General features: G+C 37.4%; 3 protein-coding genes across 10 annotated transcripts in view; 2 read left to right on the forward strand and 1 right to left on the reverse strand.

The window, feature by feature from the left end:
- Positions 1-100: 100 nt before the first annotated feature.
- On the forward strand, positions 101-11,260 carry ida (anaphase promoting complex subunit 5 ida). 2 transcript variants are annotated; one of them, XM_069509499.1, is made up of 13 exons: positions 101-846; positions 1,150-1,226; positions 2,149-2,365; positions 3,173-3,306; positions 4,130-4,242; positions 4,617-4,773; positions 5,424-5,611; positions 5,865-6,093; positions 6,460-6,610; positions 7,002-7,208; positions 7,963-8,397; positions 9,892-10,052; positions 10,598-11,260. In XM_069509499.1, the coding sequence occupies exons 1-13, from the start codon at positions 717-719 to the stop codon at positions 10,715-10,717; spliced, it is 2,319 nt and encodes a 772-aa protein (XP_069365600.1). In that variant the 5' UTR covers positions 101-716; the 3' UTR covers positions 10,718-11,260. The 2 variants fall into 2 exon arrangements, with proteins under 2 accessions (XP_069365600.1, XP_034840337.1); XM_034984446.2 differs by having other exon boundaries at positions 374-846; positions 4,614-4,773.
- IntS2 (integrator complex subunit 2) lies at positions 10,812-16,933 on the reverse strand. 2 transcript variants are annotated; one of them, XM_069509456.1, is made up of 7 exons: positions 16,820-16,933; positions 15,875-16,248; positions 14,209-14,393; positions 13,512-13,860; positions 13,359-13,431; positions 12,896-13,079; positions 10,812-12,747 (listed from the first exon to the last, which is right to left on the reverse strand). In XM_069509456.1, exons 2-7 carry the CDS (start codon positions 16,119-16,121, stop codon positions 10,828-10,830), a joined length of 2,958 nt encoding a protein of 985 aa, XP_069365557.1. In that variant the 5' UTR covers positions 16,122-16,248; positions 16,820-16,933; the 3' UTR covers positions 10,812-10,827. The 2 variants fall into 2 exon arrangements, with proteins under 2 accessions (XP_069365557.1, XP_034835344.1); XM_034979453.2 differs by lacking the exon at positions 16,820-16,933 and adding an exon at positions 16,335-16,813.
- A 7,519-nt stretch (positions 16,934-24,452) lies between these two features.
- Ac3 (Adenylate cyclase 3) overlaps positions 24,453-24,910 on the forward strand; it is a 30,480-nt gene continuing 30,022 nt past the window's right edge. For all 6 annotated transcript variants that reach the window (XM_069509432.1, XM_069509403.1, XM_069509428.1 and 3 more), the window contains exon 1: positions 24,453-24,764. The gene's annotated coding sequence lies outside the window, so the exon portion shown is untranslated. The remainder of the gene's footprint in view (positions 24,765-24,910) is intronic.

The following is a 24,910-nucleotide window of genomic DNA, read 5'->3' on the forward strand; positions in this document are numbered from 1 at the left end:
TCTGCTTGAGCGAGAGGGACTGAGGGGGCCACGCTAGTTGCAAATCTGGACATATCTGTGGTAGATAGAGTAATAAAGGTAGATTAAAGTACTGTGTAATCGCGTATGAGATAGCGATAGCACGACGTAACGATGAATAACACGACAATTATTACTATTGTTTAGTATTCAATATTTGTATTAACCGATCAACAATATTTGTATTAAACGTTTTTTATGTGAAAACAAGTAAATAAATAATGAGAAATACAATTACGCCACGAATTCTCAAAGTTTGTTTTGCAACTAAAGTTGCATTCCTTGTAGTATGTATTCTTGAAAAAAACCAGTTACACGATAAGGGACAAAAAATAGGTTAGCTGCGTCTCTGTTTATCACATTAGTAACTTTATCAGTGCTCTCTTTTTAATGTGAATTATTTCTGGTCGGTGGTAGATAATCACTAGATAATCTACGGAAGTTAGAACCTGCCGGCTACAAACTGACATTGACATCAATTGACAATTGACATAATATTAATAATATCAAAACAACTCAAAATAAACCAGCCGCGCGCCTTAAAATAAAATTGAATTGAATAAACAATTTAAATGTGATTTAAATACCCGAAATAATCGCAAAGTAATTTCTAAAAATCACAAAAATATTGCGATAAATTCTGAAAATTGTGGAATTAAATACCTTTCTGACTTATAAGAACTAATTTTAAAAAAAACATGGATTTGGGGAACGAAAATATTGACTTCATTAAATTAATTAATATAAAGGGAAATGTTGATAATATTACGCCCCATAAAATAGCCGTGGTTGCTTTTATTAGAGAGTATGGATTGTTAAAAATAGAAGGTAAGTTAGTCTTTAAAATTATTATTTTTGTAGACAGCTGTTAACTTGAATTATAAACTACTCATAACAAAATATATTATACTAATATATGTATTTGTATAGTAAGCGACAGGTCGAGAAGGCAATCGGGGTATGAGGCGGAGGGACCACCCGCACGCGCGGGGACTGCGGGGATGCGGGTCGTCCCCACCCCGATTGCCATCTCGACCTATCGCGTACTGTATGTATGGCAATCTTTAGCAAAGTATATATACATACTCTCATAATTAAATTTGTTCCTAATAAGAATTTCTATAATTTTAGCGAAAGATATGATTGATTGCACTATGGCACCTAAGTATAGGAAAGATTTTTGTATTTTGGCCTTGAAGTTAATACAGGTATAGTTAAATATTTTAATTTTTTGTAATTATCATCATCATCATTATCATCATCATCATGATTAACCCATAGATGGCTCACTTCCTAACCTACCTACCTCATAGTCCACCACTCTGGCCAGGTGCGGATTGGCAGACTTCACAATCCTTTAAGAACATTATGGAAAACTCTCAGGCATGTAGCTTTCTTTACGTTGTTTTCCTTTGCCATTAAAGCAACTAATATTTAATTTCTTAAAACGCACATAACTCCAAAAAGTCAGAAGTGCATGCCCAGGATTGAGCCCCCGACCTCCCAAATAGTATGTGAACATCGTCACTAGGCTATCACAGCCCTTATAATAAACTTTAATATCAGTTTCAATCTAGGTAAACCGATTTTCTACTGACAACATGATTTAAATTAGTTGGGCTAATTAACTTTGTTGGAACACTATAATTGGTATGGTACCCATACGATATAATGAATTCAAGAAAATTTACCAGTAATATTGTTTCATTACAATCAATTCTTGAAAAAAAACTACTCCAAAATAAGAATTAGCAATCTTGTATATTGAATACTAAGTTATTCGCGCGACTTTGTCAGTGTGTACTACATAAATGTCAATTCCCATTTTTCGCCTTTATGGGTTGAATTTTCAAAAATCCTTTCTTAGCAGCTTATCCTAATAACTATCTGCATGCCAAATTTCAGCCCAATCCGTCCTGTAGTTTGAGCTGTGCGTTGATAGATCAGTCAGTCAGTCAGCTTTTCTTTTATTATATATATAGATTTTGTAGTTAGTATCTACAGGAGTATAGGCTGTACCCAGCATGGTTGGAAGATGTCTCCTATACACATGACAGATGCTATCTTCTCACATATTTTAAGCTTTACAACAATTAAGTATTAGTCAGTAAACTTATTAATATTTTATAGTGTCCTGATATGGAATTTAAAGAATTAGAAGCACTGCTTACGGATGGACGTTATAATTTATTAAGTGTGCATCTGCAGAATTTTTGTGTCCGCCTGCAAAACATTTATGTCAATGGAGTGAATGCTCTTACTGATTGTGTCACTTCCACCATTGACAAGTTGATGATAGAACAAAGTGAGACAAATCCTTGTGTCATAACCAGGTGCAGTGTTCTAGGTAATATACTTTTGGTGTTATGTTTGCATTAAAAACTTTATTTTTAGTTACTTAAGTATTTTTTTACAATTTCTATGTTTTTATAGAAAAACTAGATGATGTCAGTGACTGTCTGTGAATTTCGGGTTTTTTAAAATCCTGTAGCAACTCTTTAATTTTCTAGAATAAAAAATAGCATATATTCTTAGTTCTTAATTTGTTTCTTAATTAAAAATCTCTGTACTTAACGAATGACACTCGCGACTTCTTCAGTGTGGATTCAGGTTTTTTAAAAATCCTGCGGGAACTCTTTGATATTCCAGTATAAAAAGTAGCTGTAGCTGTAGTAGCACGTGCTTCCCTAGAATGCAAGCTATTGCTGTACAAAATTTTATTAAAATTGGTTAAACAATGGGCCATGAAAGCTAGCAGACAGTCACACTCGCATTAATTATAGTATTATAGTATGATGGGCTTAATTTTTTTTTTTTAAAGAATATTAGCCATGTTAAATGACTAATATTCCCCTTTCCTCTCCAATTAAGCGTCAGGCTTGTGCTAGTAGTAGGTACGACAATAGTGCAACGGGCGGGGTTTGAACCGTCGACCTTTCGGTTTTCAGTCCACTCCTATACCGGTTGAGCTATTGAGGCTCATTGGTCATTCTCTTACCAGAACTGTTTATTTTCACCAACAGTAGAAGAGTGTCAGCCAATCAGAGGCATTGACATTTTTACAATATTTTATCAGATGAGTTTATGCTGTGTAATAAAATCCAGCATACATAGTTTTTTCTAAATAATTATTTATCTGTTTAAATTCTTGCAGGTTTTTATTTACGAAGAATAATGTTATATTTGGATAAACTAACTTTTGTTCAAGTTGCCTCACTATACAAAGCTTTTTGCATATATTATCAAAAAGGAAGACCCGGATTGATGATGAGATCCTTAAGCAAAGAGGTTAGTCTTATAGCTCTAACTGGTATACCTAGGTCTTACAGCCTTACTTAGAGTCGCTTAATTGAAATTTAGTTAAAATGAGACAGAGACATCTCTCACATAAATCTGTCTCGCTTTAACTCAATTTTAAGTAACAATTAGCGACTCTGAGTACGACTGTTAGACTAACTATAATTATTTATTTATATATTTATGTTTTTATTTAAGTTACATTAAAGAAGAAGATTAGCTCTAGTTATTTATTAGCATTCTGATCAAGTAAATTTCTCGGAAACATTTCTTAAGTTTTTTCTTAACTGTCTTAACTATTAAACTTTTTCTTTATGAGACACCTAAACTACAAAAAATACTTATCATAAAATTTGTATTGTGCACACTCAAGTCCTTAACTATATTAAAGGGGTGAGGTGTAAAACTAAACTTTAATAGTTCTACACATAAGTTGCCTTATATTAGGGTTCGCTATCTCAAAAGGAAAAAATACCCTTATAGGATCACTTTGTTTTCTGTCTATTGTGTCTGTCAAGAAAACCTATAGGGTACTTCCCGTTGACCTACAATCCAAATTGATTGAAATTGAAATGAAATTTTTCAGGAAGTTAGGTCTTATAGCACACTTAAAGAAAAAATCCGAAAAGCGTGCATTTGTGGGTTACATCACAGAAAATAAAATGTGTTTACGAAAAAATTCATTTAACTACTAAATCACATATAGATCGCTCAGTCAGTCATTAACTTGCAGTGTTCTACATAAAAGAGTATACGATGATATCCGTACCATTCCTGTGCGAGTCCGACTCGCACTTGACCGGTTTTTTTACAGAAATTGAACAATGTAGATGCACAAGCAGGTGGATCATCCACATCTCCTGTATTACCTGAAGAATCGAAGCAGCAGGAGCTATTCATAAAAATTAATATATTCGATAGAGATAAGTAAGTAGCACTGTATTATATTGTTAATAAAATACCTTATCTTTGTTTCTTCCGGTGAGATTGTTTCTAATAAGAAATCTCGTTTGAAACAAAGCACTTTCACAAAATGAAACATACTTCTATAATAAGTAGATAGATAATCTGTATTGTAAAAAATCGTAATGGTTGGTTTGTTTGTTTGCCTCTCCATTATACTAAATTGACTTATGAACTGATTATGATGAAATGAAAGTCTGAAACCTTACATGATTAAACACTTCTTTCTGGTCTACTAGAAATTGAAATCTACTGGTATAAAAAGCCTGTGTACGTCCTCCCTTAGTATGGATTTTGATCGGCGCTGGGTCATTTTTTAACATTCTCCTTTTTAGCAGTTTCGAAGAATGTCAGTGGTCCAGGAAGCAAGCAGAATTGTTCACAGCTCAGCAAGCTAATTTATTGCAAATCAATGAAAAGAAGGCAATGCCAGCTAAACAGTTACAAAAAACGATTATGCAAATTATAAATGATATACCTGAATATCCAGATATTGTGAGTATTTAGAATGATTTGTTTATAAAGTTTTGAAACTATGTACAAAACAATTATCTGTTTAAAGCTCATCGTTATACAGCAGGGATGTTATATTCCAGTTACAGTTGGATATCCGAAATAAATATCTATCCGTAGCCGTAACCAAACCCGAAATAAAAGCTTCGAATAATGATTTCGGATAGGGGAGGAGCCAAAATTACTCGTGTTATGACAGGTTTTTGTTTTTGATTTGTGTTTTACTCTTCAATAATTCCTTAAAACTAGTATCCGTAACCGAAACTGAACGGATAATCCGAAATAATTTCAGATCCGTAACCATATCTGAAACCGGTAAAATTATTCTTTCTTTATCCATATCCAGATTCGAAGTTTCATATGGCCATAACATCCCTGATAGATATAGGTACAGCGTGAAATTTTAATGGTTGTTTCCCTGCAGTGAAACTATCTTGTCTTGGTAGTACATTCGATTTAAAAAAAAATGGTTACAATGAAATTATCGTGAGAAACAAAACTCGAAAGAAAGTTCGAGGTTGCGTTTTGCTCTAAACATTTTCACTTTGTCGGCAGTGCGTGCGATTCGAGTAGTGTATTGTACCTATGTTATTTCAGTAAAACTGAAATATTTACCAAGTTGTTTCTTTCAGCACTTCCTTAGTTTTTTGAATTGTATCAGGATGAAAGAGTTCAGTGGCGCCCAGGATTCTCTGTACAATTGTTTCGACCGAGCCGTCTTTAACATGTGCGGCAATGGAAGTGCATCTAATGATAGAAATAAAAATTTTCGCTATGCTGCACTAAATCGAGCTGCGATGCATACTCATTTTGGTCACAAGTCAGTATAACATGTCAATAATTTTTTTTGAATAACGGCTTTCCGATTGGGACTCTTACTGGGTGAGATGATCATGATGATGGACATAAAATTTAATATATGATATGAATGATATATTTTCGAAATCCAGACAATGATACATATAAATTGATTTGATACCTGGTTAACTTATCTCAAGTTTATTTTTATTTTTGATAATATATATTTGACTCTCATATCGGCGGTAGAAAGTTTGAATAGTGGATGTCGGCAGGTCGGTGGCGATGGAGGGCGTGCGCGAGGCGCTGGCCACGGCGCAAGAAGCGGCAGACAGCGCGTGCTTGGCGCACGCGGCGGCGTGGGGCGCGCTAGCAGGTGGGCGCGCGCGCCGCGCTGCGCTGCTGGCGCGCGTGCCGCGCCCGCCGCGCGCCGCCGCCTCCGCCGTGCAGCTCATGGCGCAGCACGCGGCCGTCAACGCCGCGCGCCCCGCTGAAGTCTTCCAGGTAGCGCTTAGCCTCTAAGTCTGCTCCTGTACCTATACGACTGACGGCGTTTTCGCACAAGCACTTCAGCACTTGGATATGCCGGCAGTCGATCCGGTATCTCTGTAGCGACCTTAATACAGCCCATCCTATCGCTACTTTGGATTAAAATTCATTAAGTTGAAAGCGCAGCTTGCTAACTCGCACTGAATGCGAGTCATGTAAACATAGACTTAAGTTATCCAGTCCGTTTTTACTTACAATTGTATTGTAAAACGTAGTAAGATACAGGTGCACCCTGAAAAACACTTCCACTGCAGTGTTCATCATCATTAAATAGATTAGATAACTTATAACCTAGTTATAATTGAAACATTATTTTTGTAGATTATTACCAAAGGAGACTCAATTAATTATCTTCACTCCATGACTGATTTGACAATGGCGGGTTTGGCAAACACGGCCGCGCTATGGGGTCTCTACGGGAAAACTGAAATGGCATCTGTTAACTGTCAACTCCTGCTAAATTTAAACACCAGTAAGTGCACAGCTCTTTGCTGCTTATCCAATACAATAAATAGAAATGTAAAAAGCCCCGATCGCAAATGATTTAACATTTATAAACATACCAGAAGTAAAATTTAAATAAAGATATAAGTACAAACAAATTAAAACGTGATTATGAACAAATAATTAGTAGGTATTTTCAACTTTTTAAGTAAGATTACTATTTACTATACCAAATCATATGAAAGGGCTTTACCTGTACATTCTAAAACAGATTTTTATTTATGTTTGTGCATAATCGTTTTTGATTTATCGTGCAAAATGTCGAAAAATACGACTGTAGTACGAAACCCGCGGTGCGCGAGTTTAATGTACACGTCTTGTATTTTTTTATAATAGTTTTGTATTGTTGTTGGTTGTAGAATGCAACGTGGGCAACGGCAGCGTGTGGCAGTGGTCGGAGGGTGCGGGCGCGGCGGGGCCGGCAGGCGCGGCGGGTGCGGGCGCGCTGTGCGCGGCGGCGTGGCGCGGCCGCGCGGCGCTGGCGGGCGCGCTGGCCGCGCTGTTCGTGGCGCCGCAGGTGCGCGCCGCCAGCGCCAAGCATCACGCCTCCAATGCGCTCAGAGCCGGTAACCACTATTTTTAAGTTTCCACTTTCCGTACCTCAAAAGGACAAAGGAACCCTTATAGGTTATAGGATCACTTCGTTGCCTGCCTGTCTGTCGTCTCTGTTAAGATAAGGAAATCAAAACCTACATGTCTTATAGCACAAGTAAAGAAAAAAATAAACCGTAAACCGTGAATTTGAACATCGGGATTCATCATGGCCGTATACAGCTTTGTGTGTTTCGGATACTTGTAGAACAGATAAAAAAACGAAATCTTTAAAATGAAATTTTGATTGCTTATTGCTAATACTATCTTGTTTATACATTCTTGGATTTTTTCTCGCTTGGTGTAAAATACCCTATTGTCCAGTGTTCATCCGTCTGTTAAGAGCCTTTATTATGGTAAAATCACATATCGCCTCGCAAAAGAAGTATCCTTATTAGTGACCGACCGACAGTTGATTCCTGGCCGAAACCGAAGCCGACTAATCGGCTATTATGACAACCTTCGGCTGAAGCCGAAGCAAAGGTCTGGATTAATCTCAAAAACAAACTAAGTCTCTAAAGCTTGTAGGTTTTGCATAATTTCAGTAAACTCCATATTGTACTTAAACAGCGAATGATACATTTAAAAAATTACCTATCCATATTATGCACTATGCTTTTCTGCTGCTTTTACAAGTCATATTTTCTTTGTTTCGCTTTTAATAAGATTGATGTATTTTCTCATAATCTCTATCTTGCTTTAATTATAATAAATCTTTATTATTCTTAGCTAAATGGGAGGAAGCAGATCAATACATACGTCAGTTGTCATCATACGACAGATGGGAAAGTCAACTTCTACGAGCCGAGATGTACTTTCTAAAAGGCGATGCGACAGACGCTCTTGAAACACTGCACGATATTTTAGATTATTGCAAGACTGAAGACGATAGCCTGCATTATATGCCGCTGCGACTAAAAGCCATGATAATGATGTCAGAAGTACAACACACTTTCAGCAGTATCCGTTCTACCAATATCATGTTGTTGAATGAAGCTTTATCCTTGGCGAGAAAGTATCACCTGCACTACCTCGCCGCTACAGCGGAAATGCACATAGCAAATGTGCAACTTCATATGGGATGTACGAAAAATGCTCTGGCCTTAGTAAGGAAAGTGTTGCCTTTAATTATGGAGCACGGAAGCGCCTACGACTTAGCAAGAGGTAATTTTTTCTGACAACCAAGGCAAGACAAGATCTAACCAAGACAAAACTAAGACTAAACACCTAGACACGACCAATACAACACCAAGACACGATTAAGACAAGACAAGGTCAAGGCCAAGACAAAACCAAAACGAGACCTAGACAAAATTAAGACACGAGCAAGTCAAGGCCAAGCTTAAAAACGAGCTTTTTTTGTATGTTTGTTACGCGATTACTCCGTCAATTATGGACCGATTTTGATGATTCTTTTTTTGTTTTGTAGGACATACTTCAGGAGTGGTCCCATTTTAATTTGGTAAAAATCTGATGAATATCTTCGGAGAAGGAGGACGGAACTCCTCAATGGATAAGCGTATATGTGTAATAGCTTTGTAAACAGTAGGGTTTTAACCAGGCATAGCAAATTTTTAACCGGCTTCAAAAAAGGAGGAGGTTCTCAATTGAAATGTCTGTTTTTAGGGTTCCGTATCTCAAAAGGAAAAACGGAACCCTTATAGGATCACTTTGTTGTCTGTCTGTCTGTCTGTCAAGAAACCTACAGGGTACTTCCCGTTGACCTAGAATCATGAAATTTGGTAGGTAGGTAGATCTTATAGCTGACATTTGGGAAAAAATCTGGAAACCGTGAATTTAGGGTTAGATCACACAAAAAAAATTAAATTATGGTCATGAACTAATAATTAGTATTTTCAACTTTCGAAGTGAGTGACTATATCAAGTGGGATATCATATGAAAGGTCTTCACCTGTACATTCTAAAACAGATTTTTATTATGCATCATAGTTTTTGAATTATCGTGCAAAATGTCGAAAAAATACGACTGTAGTACGGAACCCTCATTGCGCGAGCCTGACTCGCACTTGGCCGGTTTTTTGTATGTTTGTTACGTTACGCGATTTCTCCGCCAAATATAAACTGATTTTGATGATTCTTTTTTTGTTTGGTAGGACATACTTGAGAGGTCTATTTTACTTCAGTGAAGATCTGATGAATATCTCCGGAGATGGAGAACAGAACTCCTCAGTGGATAAGAGTAAATTGCTCGCGATTAGTGTGATAGCTTAGTAAACAGTAGGTTTTTAACCAGGCATATCATATTTTAGTACAATGAGGCCACTAAAAATGTGAAGTAAAAAAATTCAAAAATTAAAAAAACCGACTTCAATAACAAACACTAAATAGTAAAAAATAATTTAATTTATTACTCAATATATTATGTATACAAGAGTTATTGGAGTTCTATAGTAACATTTTTTGGAGTCGGTGGGTATATGGGTATAATAATATACTATAGTATAGTTCCTGTATTTCACGAGCTAGCATAACTTATGCTTGTGTATGAGTCATATCGGTATGAATAAATGTATGCGTTTGCTCACAGCTAGATTGGTCCGACAGGCTTATTTACATTACTTACGTAATGTGCTTGTAAATATGCGACGTAACCACAATGAATGGTAAGAACTATATCAACTATCAATTATTTGAAAGGTACACTCCTGTATACAAAATGCCGGATCGCAACCGCGCCGCCGGCCGGTGAAGCGCGCTCTCAAGTGCTGTCGTCATGTTGTGAAGCTCTCGACACTGTGAAGGAAAACTTTTCCAAAGTAAAGGCTCAAGCGCGATTGTTGCATACATGGTATCTACAGGTTAGTGTAAAATAATATAACTAGCTGTTAAGTAGTCTGTACTATTTTGAAATTGTAATAGTTTTTTTTAAGTTGTGCGTATACCATGTAAAAACTACTGTGCCGATTGAGATGCCCTGACTGTTTGAAAGCGTCACTTAAAAAAATGTTTCAACTTTCCGTCTGACAAAATTTTAACAGAGATTGACGATGTTACCAGAGTTAGGGCAAGACTAGCATAAACAAAGGCATAAGCTATTTTAGGTAGGTATAGTTGTCCAAAAAAGACACCCATGTCTGTTTTAGGGTTTAGGTTATAGTCCAATAGGAGTTTACTGTTTAACGCACAACAGACGGAAACATTTAAGTTCGGAAACCAGCTCAGAGTAAAGAAAGGAGTTAGCCTAGTGGTTAAGACGTCAGGCTCCTATTCGGAAGGTTCTGGGTTCGATTCCGGGTACGTACCTCTAACTTTTCGGAATGATGTGGTCTTGAAATAATTAAACATCACTACATTAATTAATGATAAAAAAATAATAATAAAAATAATTTTGTTCGTTTTTCAGGCACAACTTTATAATGATATTGGCAATACCGTAGCTAGGAATCATTGTGCATGGATGTATCGACAACTAGAGACACAGAAACATGTAGAACCATTGAATATGCTGCACATTATGTATTAAGAATATTAAATTATTCTTATGTAAAAGTATTTATTTTAATAACCCAACTTATGATGTTCTACAAAATAAAAATGGTCAAAATAAAACAAATTCATAAAAATGTTGTAGATTTAATATAACTTATCATTTAAAAGGGCTTTTTGAACTATTTCAGACATTGTTATTTTAATATCTCTGCACAAAACTTCTGCTACTAATACTTTACTGTCACTCTGAACATCTGACTGAACATACGCCCCCTCCCCTAGGATATTGGTATCGTTCCAACAGTGCCCGAGGGAGACTTGAGATTCACATATTCGTCCCAGCTGCAATAGCAGTGACGTAATATCTTCGAGGAGGGAAGGAAATGCGATGCATATTCGTACAAGCGATTTTAATATTGGCTGGAAGAGTTCGAGGCGCAAGTCACTGGGAAGGACCGATAGCAGCGTGGACAGAGTGTTGACACACAACCTTGCGATCGACATCGCTTTCGGTAACGCGTACTGAATTGACAAGTGGGACACAAGGTCCACAGCGAAAATCTGCTTTTCAAGTGAAGCTTGACTTAAAAGTTCTGGAATGAAATCTAAACAGATATGCATAGACGGTATTCCTTGCACAGTAACTTGCAGAAGTTCTCTCGGGTAGCCTTGAAAGTGTACCAGCTTAGCTAGCGATGGTTCCGAAATGAATATTTGATGTAAAAATGAACAAATTATACTTCGGACTTCCCTTAGCGACCACATAAGTTCAGGTTTAGATTGGTCTTCTTCGGTCTCTAAACATGCTTCTAATAAAATTTGCAGTGCAGCACTTTCTTGAGCGGCAATCAATGCGTTCTTCAACTCTTCTCTTTCTGCATCCGAGGTCAACTGGCCACTTTTCTCTAGCAGAGGTTTGTCTAACAAATGGCGGCTCAACTGGCTTCTTGATGCTGCTAAGCTAGCTTCTAAAATTCTAAGAATTATTTTTAAAATCGGCCCACATCTAAACACTCGAATGTCACACCTTAAAACTTGAAGTGGATCTACTAAAACATTTTCTTGTGTAATTGTAACATTTCTGCTATTACCATTGTTAATATCGAGAAGAGCATTTATAGTCATTATCCACAAACAGCGCGGTAGGACAGTGTTGAGGCGCAGCCAAACTTCACGATAAAGTTCTTGTATGTGTCGCGGAACCTGGTCGCCGAGCACGCTTTTAAAATATCTAACAAATATTTCAGCAAAGGGCCATATGTCTGTTGGATTTTTATTCAGCATAGCCTTAAGAATTTTGCCGGTTTTATATGGGTTTACCTCAATGCATTGAAATGCTTCATTTATTGATATATCAGAAATATTAACATCCACTTGATGACGACATGTATCTCCAAACACTTGATCGTCCATCCAATCGTCTACGAGGGATAGTTGTGGAAAATGAGTAGCTAATAAACGTAATAATGGGCTAAAAAGTCCCCCATAACTCATTTGATCTTTCTGTGCTTGGTGCAATAAATATTTTATGGGCAATTCTGACAGAAATGCTGAAGAATAACTTTTTATTTTTCTCCCATTTGCTACAAGAGTAGCAGAGTTAGCCAATCTAACATCTTCATAAAGAAGTAGGTAATATATCAGCAGTAATTGCGATGCCAGTGTCGGTTTCTCTATGTTTATTTCCACCGATGATTCTCCATCAGTTTCCATGGGAGTGAATGGCTTATTTTTTGAATCGAAATTAACACCAAAAATAGAATTTCTAAAAACTTTTCTAATTTTTTCTTCTGTTATAGGTTGGTTAAAGTATTCATTGGTGCCTTTATTGTTAATCACAAGAATAGAGTTGACATAAACCTCGACAAGCGCTGGCATCACAGGATGCAATGGAGCTGTACAGTTACAAATCTGACTGTATATCCAATTCTTGATTGGCACCTTGTGTTTTGAAAATGCTCGAGATTTAAGTAGCTGGTGAATACAATGGACAGGTAAATAGCCAGTAATATTGCTGTTAAGATTGACAGTAACTGGAACTTTTACTGCATGCGCAGTGACAACCTGTAAACAAAGAGCATTAAATGTTGTACCAGATTGGGAAGTTACATTGAAAGCAAACTTTAATACATTCCAGGACACAATTTCTTATTTCGCGTTCTTTATAATTATTCATATATCATGCAATATTTTTATGAGTTAGTTTGTTTACCTGTTCAGTAAATATTTCTTGAGTAAATGCTTGTTTGATGCGCGCTAAGCCATTAGGACGGACGGGCACGCGCATCCCGAGAGTAGCACAAACTAATTCGCCCACAGCAGCTAGTTGTCCCGAATGGAAATGAATTGCAATGAGGAGCAACATTTCCCCAAATGACGCCGTAACACCAGAGTTGCTAAAGAATTACAATTATCAATAAATATTATGTACAAATGTCATCATCTATCAACGCACAGTTCAAACTACTGGTTGCATCAGGCTGAAATTTGGCATGCAGTAACTATCTGCATGCCAAACAGCCTCATTGGCGTTGACTTCCGCTAAAAAAGGATTTTTTAAAATTTCGCCCCTAAGGGACTATAGGGGTTTCAAATTTGTGTAGTCCACTCGGATGAAATCGTGGGCATAAGCTAGTTATGAAATAAAGTAACATAGTATACATTTACAAAGGTACCTTTCGAAATATGCTTCTTCTTTTACAAGCCACTGTACCCATTCTATTGCCTTCTTTTCATGATCTGCAGCAGCTGTAAAGGCATACATTTTACTAACTTTTACATATTTTTTTAAAGCGAAAATTATTATAGAAAGATAGAAAGATACAGACCCATTAATGATGGACAAGCAAGTATCATACACAGACTTAATGAAACAAATCTCACTCCAGCAGGAGTTGGTGGTGGTTTTTGGGTGACTAGTCGCAATAATCCAGAAACTTCATCATCTTGAAACTTAATTCCTGCAATTCCTCGAAGTGCACAATACAATCTCAACAATGCTGATGCCTCCACGCCAGCTGTAGCTTCTTTAAGCCTATTTAATAGCTCTTGGCGTAACTTTACCAATGCTGCGTGCCCATCGCCTTTCCCCCTTTTGTGCGAGTTACGTAAAAATGTTGCAAACCAAGCTCTAGATGTCAGATCAGAGCCTAGCAAAAGTCCAGATACAAAGGATACCTAAAATAAAAGTTTAAAAAAAATACCTCATAATAATTCATTCAATAAATAAAATAAAATAAAAATACATAGAATTTGACCTTTCCAATTATTACGTTGCATGTATATTGTATTCAATTAAACGAAGTTATTTCAAAATAGTATTGATTGCTGATAGTTATAATATAAAATTAACAATAAAACAATAACTAATATTTTCAAATTGCCAGTTGAAGAACTTTTCTAAATCTATTGAAAATTTATTGAAGGTCTATACAATAACTGTTGCTACAGTTATTGAATAGTTAAATGTATCTATTATGTATAATATTATACTTACTATTAATAATTTAATAATATAAAACATACCAAGTCATCCTGATGATGTGTTAAAGTTAGGCTGATAACTAGACATGGTAACCGGGATGAAGTAACAGCCTTAGCCCTTACTGCTGCTGCTATGTATGGACAGGCATCACACAAAGTAGACAGAGTTTTTGCTCTGATACCACCTTCTTCACCCCTTTCAGCATTCATTACAAGCGATTCAGCAACTGTGAAACAATTTATCAACCTATTACATACTAAATAAGTTCATTCCATTGTTGGTGCCCCCATGTACTTTACTGGTAAGATGGCAACAAGGGTCAAGGACATGAAGTAAAACTAACAAACCTGCTGAAGACATTTTGAGGATTATTTATGCAGTTGCAGGTTGGCAGTAGATAGGCTGTCAGAACTAGTGATGTGTCTCAAGTATTATTTGCGACAGGTCGACATGGCAATTGGGGTATGAGGTGATACTTGCACGAGGAGACACCTGCGTTGCCGCGTCGAGATGGCTATCGTTCCCACGTTATGGGTTCCCACGCCGATTGCCATCACGATCTGTCGCGTACTATATGTGAAACCATTAATAGCATCCTTTAAATTCAGTGGCTACAATAATCATCATCATCAACCAATAGACGTCCACAGCTGGAGATAGGTCTCTTGTAGGGACTTCCACACGCCACGGTCTTGCGCCGCCTGGATCCAGCGGCTCCCCGCGACTAGTCTGATGTAATCCGTCCACCTCGTTGGGGTCTTCCAACGCTGCGTTTTCCGGTGCGAGGTCGCCATTCCAGCACCTTGGGACCCCAACGTCTATCGGTAGTACGGACTATGTGCCCTGCCCATTGCCACTTCAGCTTCGCAACCCGTTGAACTATGACATTTCTGATTTGATCACATAGAGAAACTCCAAGCATAGCTCTCTCCATCGCCCGCTGAGTGGCTTTGAGCTTTCTTATGAGGCCCATAGTTAGTGACCATGTCTCGGATCCATATGTCATCACTCATCACTGTGGCTACAATATAAATAATAAAAACCGGCCAACTGTGATTCAGGCTCGCGCAACGAGAGTTCCGTACTACAGTCGTATTTTTCGACATTTTGCATGATAATTCAAAAACTATGATACATAAAAATAAATAAAAATCTGTTTTAAATGCACAGGTAAAGACCTTTTATATGATACCCCACTTAACATAGTTATCTTACTTCAAAAATTGAAAATACTAATTATTAATTCATGACCACAATTTAATTTTTAGGGTTCCGTTACTCAAAAGGAAAAACTAGGATCACTTTGTTGTCTGTCTGTCTGTCAAGAAACCTACAGGGTACTTCCCGCTGACCTAGAATCATGAAATTTGGCAGGTAGGTAGATCTTATAGCTGGCTTTAGGGGAAAAATCTGAAAACTGTGGATTTGTGGTTACATCTAAATATATAAAAGGAAAAGGTGACTGACTGACTGATCTATCAACGCACAGCTCAAACTACTGGACGGATCAGATTCTATAATTCTAAGTCAACAGGAAGTACCCTATAGGTTTTTTTGACAGTCAGACAGACAACAAAGTGATCCTATAAAGGTTCCTTTTTTTCTTTTGAGGTACGGAACCCTAAAAAGTGGATTGAACATGTTGGTATTTCAAACATCCCTTGCAATGAATTACAGCAAAAGATATCTCCCTATTTTCATACTCACCTTCTAGTAAAGTCTCCGGCATATTTGCAACAACCCAAGAAATGATAACAGGGCCCTTATTCACATAAAGAAGAACTTCAACTATATCGCAAATATTCAGCAAATTTGGCAGTTCTGCAAGACTTATACAAATTACATCTGTAATTTCTTCAAGATACACTTCATTATCAAAAAGTTCAGATGCCTTAAATGAAGATTCTGCATTCGAATTTTTGTTCTGATTGTGTTCTGCCAATTGTGCCTGCATTTGTAATAACTCTGAGAGAACCAAACGTACCCTTCTAGCAGAATCTGACTGTTCAAAGTCATTTGCAATACCATTGACTACAGTTGGAATTAAAAACGATTCTGTGCTTTGTGAACCACTTTTTTGTCTGAAAGAAACTAAAAGGAATGTAAAGGATGTTAACTTAGATTTATTGTATTGTTATTTAATAGAGATATAAAATTTAAAGTGTACCGCATTTGCTGTTCTTTCTTAAGATCGACTTCAAGGGCGTGAAATTCAATAGAGAGAAGCGATACTATAAAATTGACCAAATCTATTCCAGATAATAAAGTCAGTATTTCCTTTTTCGCCTCGGCGCAGTATCTTGTAACGTCTAATGGCGCTATAAGGGCCATACGTACGAGACAAGGTATGATAGGTCTTATTTCATCAGGAGAGCAGTTAACAAGAGTTGGGATATCGACATCTTTTAACGCTTTAAATACGTGTGGCTGCACCGGTTTCATAAACATGGAATCCATGATTAGCTAGCTAAGTAAACGAGGCGAGTATAATCCACGGAGATTAACGAACAAAAGTAAATGTACATAATATACACAATGTACACTTAGGTACACAATGAATGTTATTCACACGTTTCACGATTCTCGAGATAATAGTATTCCTATATTTTTCGATTTTTCACTAATTTTTCCATTGAGATAGTAGGTACCTACCTATAGTTTTTCACAATTCACAATAGTCGAATTATGCTTTTTTTTTTTTTTACGGCCCTGGATAACAGTCCTTTAAGGCCTTCGAATTATCCTATATGTTATTGGTCTGTGAGTCGAATTTTTAAACAATAGGTAGGTACCTATTTTTTGACGTTTCCACTTTCCACATAGAGAAAAAGAGTTTTTTTTTAAATGGTTTTACGGCTCTGGGTTCTAGCCCTTTTGAGCCTAGTAAAGGAGTAGACCACAGAATCACGGCAGAATATTCAAACAAAAAAAAGGGACACTTTACATAAAAATACACTACATAAAAATCTGTTTTAGAATAGAATGTACTACAGGTAAAGCCCTTTCAAATTATGATAACCCACTTGGTATCTAAGTTATCTTACTTTATAAATTGAAAACAGGCTTTAATACGTAGATAGAGTAATAAAGGTAGATACAGGAACGTTTGCTTTCTCATTCACACTAAAAAGAGAGCAAATAGAGCAGATAAAGTTACGAATAAGTGATAAATAGAGACGCAGCTAACCTATTTTTGTCCCTTATCATGTAACAGGTTTTTTTCAAGAATACATACAAGGAATGCAATTTTAGTTGCAAAACAAACTTTGAGAATTCGTGGCGTAATTGTAAAAATAATTGTTGATCGGTTAATACAAATATTGACTAGGTACTAAACAACAGGTAGGACATTTAGGTTATTAGCTTTAAATAATAAAAATCTGTATTATTCAATTTGGGAAATTCCCCCCTTAAGGGTGGTAAAATAGGGGGGAAATGTTTTTGTAGATTTTTTTTAACTATTGCTAGGTAATTTGAAAGTTAGGTTCTTTCTAAGGGGTAGGTATCAGATAAAAAAGGATCTAACTAAATTCCCCCTCTAAGGGGGTGAAAGAGGGTTTGAAAAGTTATATGAAAATTGGCATTTAGGTATTCTGGGTTCTGAGACTGAGTGATTAGGTAAGCGAGGCCTTTTGCAGCGGGAAATTTTTAGATCTCCTGAGAAACCAGAAATTTTACGCGGACGAAGTCGCGGGCAACTATCTAATGATAAACGAATATATGCTAGTATCTAATTATTTTTAAGTCTGTAAAATAATAATTGAATAATTGATTTGTACATAATATTATGTATGCGTAATATCTACGCGTGTACACATCCGTGTACCTACTCACTAATATGTGATACCACTGTATCTATGTGTATATTATAGAGGTGAAAGCTTGTGTTTGTGTGCGTGCGTGTGTGTATGCATGCATGCGTGTATGATTGTTAATCTTTCATGCAAAAATTACTAGACGAATTTGGCTGAAATTTGGAATGGAGATAGGTTATAGAGGTAGGTTTTTTTTTTTTTTTTTTTTTTTTTTTTTTTTTTTTTTTTTTTTTTTTTCCTTGGAGGAGGAAAACCCTCATGGATTGCACTGTGCATGCCCGACTCCACTGCAGATGTTGCGCAGTGGCCTACGGACTAAAAAACCTCCTCCACTCTTCGATAACTCCGCTCGCGGCTTCCCGGAATTGCACGAAGCATTACTTCAGGAAGGCAGCTGTTTTTCAGGGCGTGGGTCTTTGCCTCTCCCATTCATCGTCTTCTCGCTTTTTTATTATATATTTGAGTAGCTTCGCGTACTTTTCCCATTCCTCTTCGTTCTTCAACATTCTGGGTATCAGGTTTTGCGGGTTTAAATTATCTTCATTTTCACCATTTACTAAGTTTCTCTCCTGTTGAAACACACGGCACTCAAATATAGCATGCTGCGGAGTATCCTCTTCCCCGCAGTATGAGCATTCCTCGCTTATGGCTTTTCCAATAGCATACAAATATGTATTGAATACCCCATGGCCAGTCAAAGCCTGCGTGATCCGTCTATCGACTTCCCCGTGTTTGCGTTCAATCCACTCTTTAAGGTTGGGTATGAGTTCTCGGGTCCATGCTCCCTTGCCTTTGCTTCTCCATTCCGCCTCCCATTCCCTTAGCGTTTTTTGCCTTTCCTCTTTAGGCGTTTTCTGTTCTTCCTTACGGTATCGTCTTGTACGTTCCATAACCAGCCTCTCTATGGGTATCAGGCCAGCTATTACCTGTACGGCCTCCAATGAGGTTGTTCTATAGGCTCCACATATTCGTATGCCAAGCAACCTTTGTATTCTCGTCAGCATTTTTTTGTACTTAGCCATCTTTAGTGTCTTTCCCCATACTGGCGCTCCATATAGCATGACCGAGTGAGCCACTGAAGCCAGTAACCTCCTCTTACTCGCCCGTGGTCCACCTCTACGAGGCATTAGCTGGCCCAGTGCTGCCGTTAAGCGTTCTGCTTTTCCCGCTACTTCCTCGATATGCTTATTGAATTTGAGGCTTCTATCGAACCAGATGCCGAGATACTTTAATTTTTCTCTAGGTTTTACTTCCACACCTTCTACTAGAAATGAGATGGGGCCGTGTCTTTTCTTTCCGCTCAACATTATTGCTTCGGTTTTCTCGGGGGCCAGCCTGAGACGCTTCTTTTTCATCCAGTCACTTATCCTTGTGAGCGCAGTGTTAGCCTTTCTCATTAGCATGTGGTCTTTTTGTGCCGATATTATCAAGGCTAGGTCATCTGCAAAACCTACGAGATGGACATCAGGTCCTAGGTCCAATCTAAGTACCTCGTCGTATAAAACGTTCCACAGTGTTGGTCCCAGAATAGAACCCTGGGGCACTCCGCTGCTTACTTCGAATATTTTCGAAGTTCCTTCGACGTCCCTCACGAAAACGCGTCTTTGTTCGAGGTAGCTATTTATGAGGTTATACATGTATTGAGGGAAGCCTCTCTTTTTTATCTCCTGAAGTATAGCTTGCCAGGGTGCAGAGTTGAAGGCATTCCTCACATCAAGCGCTATTAAAGCACATAGCTTTCTATTACGTGACGTTCCTTGCTTAGCTGCTTCGGCTATTGCTATTACTTTTTAGATGGCACCCAACGTGGATCTTCCTTTTCTGAAGCCGAATTGTGTGTCCGCTAAGTTGTTATGGTCTTTTAGCAGTTCCTCTATCCTGCTCAGCAATATTCCCTCCAGTAGCTTTCCATAACAGTCCAACAGACATAGTGGTCTATATCCCGCAGGGTCTTCCGCACTTTTATTTGGCTTTCGCAGTAATACCAACTTCGCTGTCTTCCACATTACTGGGAATATGCCTGATCGAATTACACCAGTCATAACTAGTTTAATCTTTTCGGGTATTATTTCCGTGGCCAATTTTACTATTTCTGGTGGTATTTGGTCCGGGCCCGGTGCCTTTTTTAGCTTGATTCGGTCTCGTACTTTCCTAAGTTCATCGTCAGTGACCTCCGGCACTGCTTGCACTGGAGTTACTGCTCGCTCAAATTTTTCATGTTCGGGAAAGAGTACACCAACTATCTCCTGTATTTTGTTCATACTTATTTGTATGGGGGGATGGCCTTTTAGTTTCTTGGTTACAATTTTATACCCAAGTCCCCAGACATCTTGGTCTACTTCTTCACATATACCCTCCCAACATTTATCTTTAGCTTTTATTATTAGCTTTTGCAGTATAAACTTAGCCTCTTTATATTCCTGTCTGTAGAAGTTGGACTGTACATCGTGCTGAGTTTCCTTTCTCTTGTTTTTGGAGTTTTCTCTCGTATATCTTCTTCTGCACTCGATGCACTTTCGTCTCGCGTCCGCGATTTCACTATTCCACCAATATACTTCCTTCCTCTTTTTGACTTTTTTCCGCGGCATTGACTCATTACAGGCTCTCGTAGTCGCGTTTATAAGGTCTTCCGGGGTTTCAATTTCTTGTTGTTTTAGAATTGCTGCGAATTTCTCGGTATCTATTTTCCTTAGACTCCATTTTCCACTTACAGGACCAATTTCAGGTTCATTTACGGCTATTTCATAGGTAATATATTTATGACCGCTCATTGTCTCCTCCTCTAAGACTTTCCAGTTTCTTATTCTCCCAGCAAGTTCTTGACTGGCTATTGTTATGTCAGGCGTTGAACTTCTAGGACCTCTTACAAAGGTTGGGGAGTCTCCTTTATTTAAGATGACCATATCCAGATCTGCCACCATTTCTAGCAAGTATTTCCCTCTATGATCACTTTTTTTACTTCCCCATGCTTGTGAGGCAGCATTAAAGTCTCCCGCCACTAACACCGGTCCTCGATGTTTTCTGAGGGTATCCCATAATTCATCAAGATCTCTTTTATAATCTGTTAGTTGACAGTTTGGTGAGATGTAGCAACTGAAAACTGTGAAACTGCTTAAACACCACCCCATAAATCCATTACCTTTTAGGACACCATCGACTGGTATATTGTCGTTGAATGCGACCACAGTTGCATCACCTCTGTTGTCCCTCTCCCATCCTCCTGCCTCTGCTATTTTTCGGTTGGGTTCTGCTATAATAGCCAGGTCGATGTTCAGTCTATTCACTGTTTCCGAGAGAAGATCGTGTGCTGCTCGGATTCGGTCAGTATTTATCTGTATTATCCTTTTAGCTGCCACTCTATCCTCTATTTATATTATGTTTTTTACCTTTATACACTTTCCTATCTGTGTTCTCAGCTTTTCTCAAGTCTTCTCTAAATTTTGAACATCCTGTCGACGCAGCTCTGTGGCCAGCTTTGTCGCATAACGGACAGAATTGTTCCGCCGTACACGAAGCTGAATTGTGTCCGCTTTTTCCACATTTCCTACAGAGGTCTGTTCTATCTGGGCCTTCACATTTTGCTGCAATGTGACCCGTTTCCCAACATTTGTAGCAAGTCTTGATGTTGACTCTCTTAGAGGTAGGTAGGTACTTCGGATTAACAATAATTAAGCTACTTTTTATCAATAGTTTTCGAGGGATTTTTTAAATATAACCACGCGGACGAAGTCACGACCATTATCTAGTTTACTATAAATCTAAAATCGTGTTTGTTTGTTAGTTTTTTACACCTGAATTACTTAACCTATTTCAACGAACTCGGACAGAGCAATAGCTTGCATTATGGAGTTGAACATAATAATATAGATCCCGGAAAATCAAAGGGTAGGTACCCACGAGAATTTCGAAAAACCGTAATCAACGCAAAATCGAGTAAGAAATAGAAAAAAATATAACATAAACAAAATGAGTAACTATAATATTATTATAGTCAGTATGTTGTAAGTCTTCGTAGACAAGTTCTACGAAATAGCTACGAAAAATATAGATAGGAAAGGTCTGCTCCAAAAATATTTCAGTAGCCCCCTACTACACTACTCTGCTACGAAGGACTGAACAACGGTCGTCTTTCTCGTAAGAGTTGTTTTGGAAAATTCTACGTTCTATTTTGTAATCTTTTTTGGGAGGTTTCAGTTAAGATAAAAACATTCGGAAAAAATCATCGCCTATGTATAGGCCAACGTAGACCCGGCGCAGACTTCTTATGAAAAATATTCGGGTCTTTTTTGAAAAATATCAACGTTGCTAATTAAGTTATCAACAGATTACAGATAGATTGATCAATCACCTATATATATATTAATTTCAACCGAAAAAGAATATAGGTACCCAGTAAATAAGAGCCTGTTGTGAGCTTCTTCTCAGACCAGTGCCCTGTTTATCAAACGTTACAAGTCTTGTATTACAAGCATTTCTCTTGTAAATTTGTGCATTTTTACAAGAATGCGTTTATCAAAACTACACTTGTAAACTACAAGCTACAAGTAATATCACTTGTAATACAAGTGTTTTTCACACTTGTATTTGTGGTTTTGTTCATCAAAAATGCCTTTGTAGCTTGTAGCTTGTAACTTGTAACGAAAAAGTTGGAGAGCCTCCGTTGACTCTTAATTTATTTTACAAGTTGTATGCAAGTATGATAGAATAATTAAATTATCTAGTACCTAGTTGAAATAGGTAAAATAACTATAAAATAATTCAAAGGTGTAATTTTATTAAACTTATCAATGTTGCTCTTTTTAAATTTGACCAAAACGTGTCTCATATACATACGAGTATGCTGGCATAATCTTTTTCGGCAGATACAAGTCCAAGCGATTGACATAGCAATAGTATCTCTTTCCACTCTGCTATTTTTTGGTCTTTAGATAATTTATCAGTAAATGCGCCAAATAAAATATCTTTTTTGTCACGAATTATTTAATTGAAGAATAATTGTAACTTTCGCATCTGATTTCGCCATTTTTTGCGGTGTAATTCGAATAGCGAAATTTTTTAAAGTCTATCTATTTTTCCAAATTTTAAGTCTAACCTTAATTCATGAAAAATAATGAATTATTTTTAATTTAAACTTTTTGTGTAGGTACTTCCTGTTGGTGTACCGAAATAGAATAAATAAAAGTAGGTAGGTAAATAAAATAAGAAGCAATAGGTTTTACAAATAGGTTATTTAACACAAAATTGAATTATTTGAAAAAAAGTTTTATTTTTAACAATAACTTGACTAGTTATGGTACCGTAATTGCTATTTTATCGACATTTATTACGGTTGAAAAATTATTTTGCAATTTAGCAAAAATAAAGTGTATAAATTAAAAATACAAGTTCTACAAGTCTTGTAAAATCCTACAAGTCTTGTGAAATTATTTGATAAACATAATTTACAAGAGTTTGTAAAAAAGTTCTTGTAACTTGTAACTTGTGAGCTTGTAGACTTGTAATGTTTGATAAACAGGGCACAGGGCGCGTTTGGAGTACCTACGAACGTCGTAGCTTTAAGATATTTTATTGTCGCCGTAGAAACAGAAACAAACTTTGGTCCTTATCACCCAGTAGGGCGATTGTCTAAAACCTGCATCAATCATTATTACAATCGCAATTGTTCTGATTGGCTGAATTTGTGCGATTCTTGTTGCAACAATGCATTGTAGCCAATAGTGAGCGAACGTTAACCAATCAGAGATGATTGCGATCGTGACATTGTAGGTGTCATTCTCACTTTGATTATTACTTCAGTACATACTAGATTGTTATACTTACTTACTAATAGAGAGAGAGTCCGCTAGGGCCAGACCTTCGTTATTTCATAAAAGCTGAAGTTAAATTAGCGAGTAGTCGAAAGCGATATCATTGCGATTAAAGTGTACCTAAAGATAGGTTTTCATGAAAAATACTATACAGTAACATGGAATAGTGAAGGGACAAGCATAAGTTTAACTATAAGTACAATGCTGAAATATAGTAAAATTGTTTTTCTATCGCTTGCTATATTTAAATATTGTATCTAATAAGTATATAATATTTATATTCATGAACTTAGAATTTTCTCTTCCATTTGACATCCCACTAGACAAAATAACAAAAAAAATCTCAGAAAGAGTGGCTCAGTAATTTAGGTACTACGGTGAACATACATAGATACATTAGGCTCCTAGTATTATAACCCTTCTTTTTGGCGCCACCGTAGTCGGGTAAAAAGTAAAGCCCTTTCATTAATACCAATAGGTAGTTGTTTATAAAGCAGAAGCTTTGTAGCATTAGCGTTTTTCAAAACGTTAGTGGAATATCAATTGAAAGTTGAATCGATGTAATGAATCGGGCTACGGTCCGGGCTGGGGCGGCAGGGCGGCAGGGCGGCAGGGACGGAACGGCGCGGCGGGCGAGGCGCGCGGCTGTTGCGGAGGGCGGCGGCTGGCGCGGCAGTCGCGCGCGGCACGTGCGCACACCGTCTTGCGCTGCCGCGACCCCGCTGCCCGCGTCCTCGCTACCCATACCGCTCAATATTCCCAGATATTACATTTTATTCCATCATTTAACCAACTATCAAATAACCCTTACCGAGGATACAAATAACTCCTTTAACTCGTAGCTTGCTATGTGAAGTGATCTTAAAATTAATGGGTCAATAGCACGACAAGAGTCTTTTACCGAGATTACCTACTTACATCACTGGCACGATAATTTCGGCGGGAAATATTTTCCATCCATCCAGCAAATTAATTGTAAGATTTATAAAAGTACATAAGTAGGTACCTAACTTCAGCACAGCGATACAGGATTTGATCGGGGAGCTGAAAAAAGTGCTAGCCTTGTAGGGCGCAAGAAAATTCGTACCTAATTCTACGATAATACCTGAAAAATTCTACAT

This window comes from Maniola hyperantus, chromosome 1, assembly GCF_902806685.2.
Source record: "Maniola hyperantus chromosome 1, iAphHyp1.2, whole genome shotgun sequence".
Lineage (NCBI taxonomy): Eukaryota > Metazoa > Arthropoda > Insecta > Lepidoptera > Nymphalidae > Maniola > Maniola hyperantus.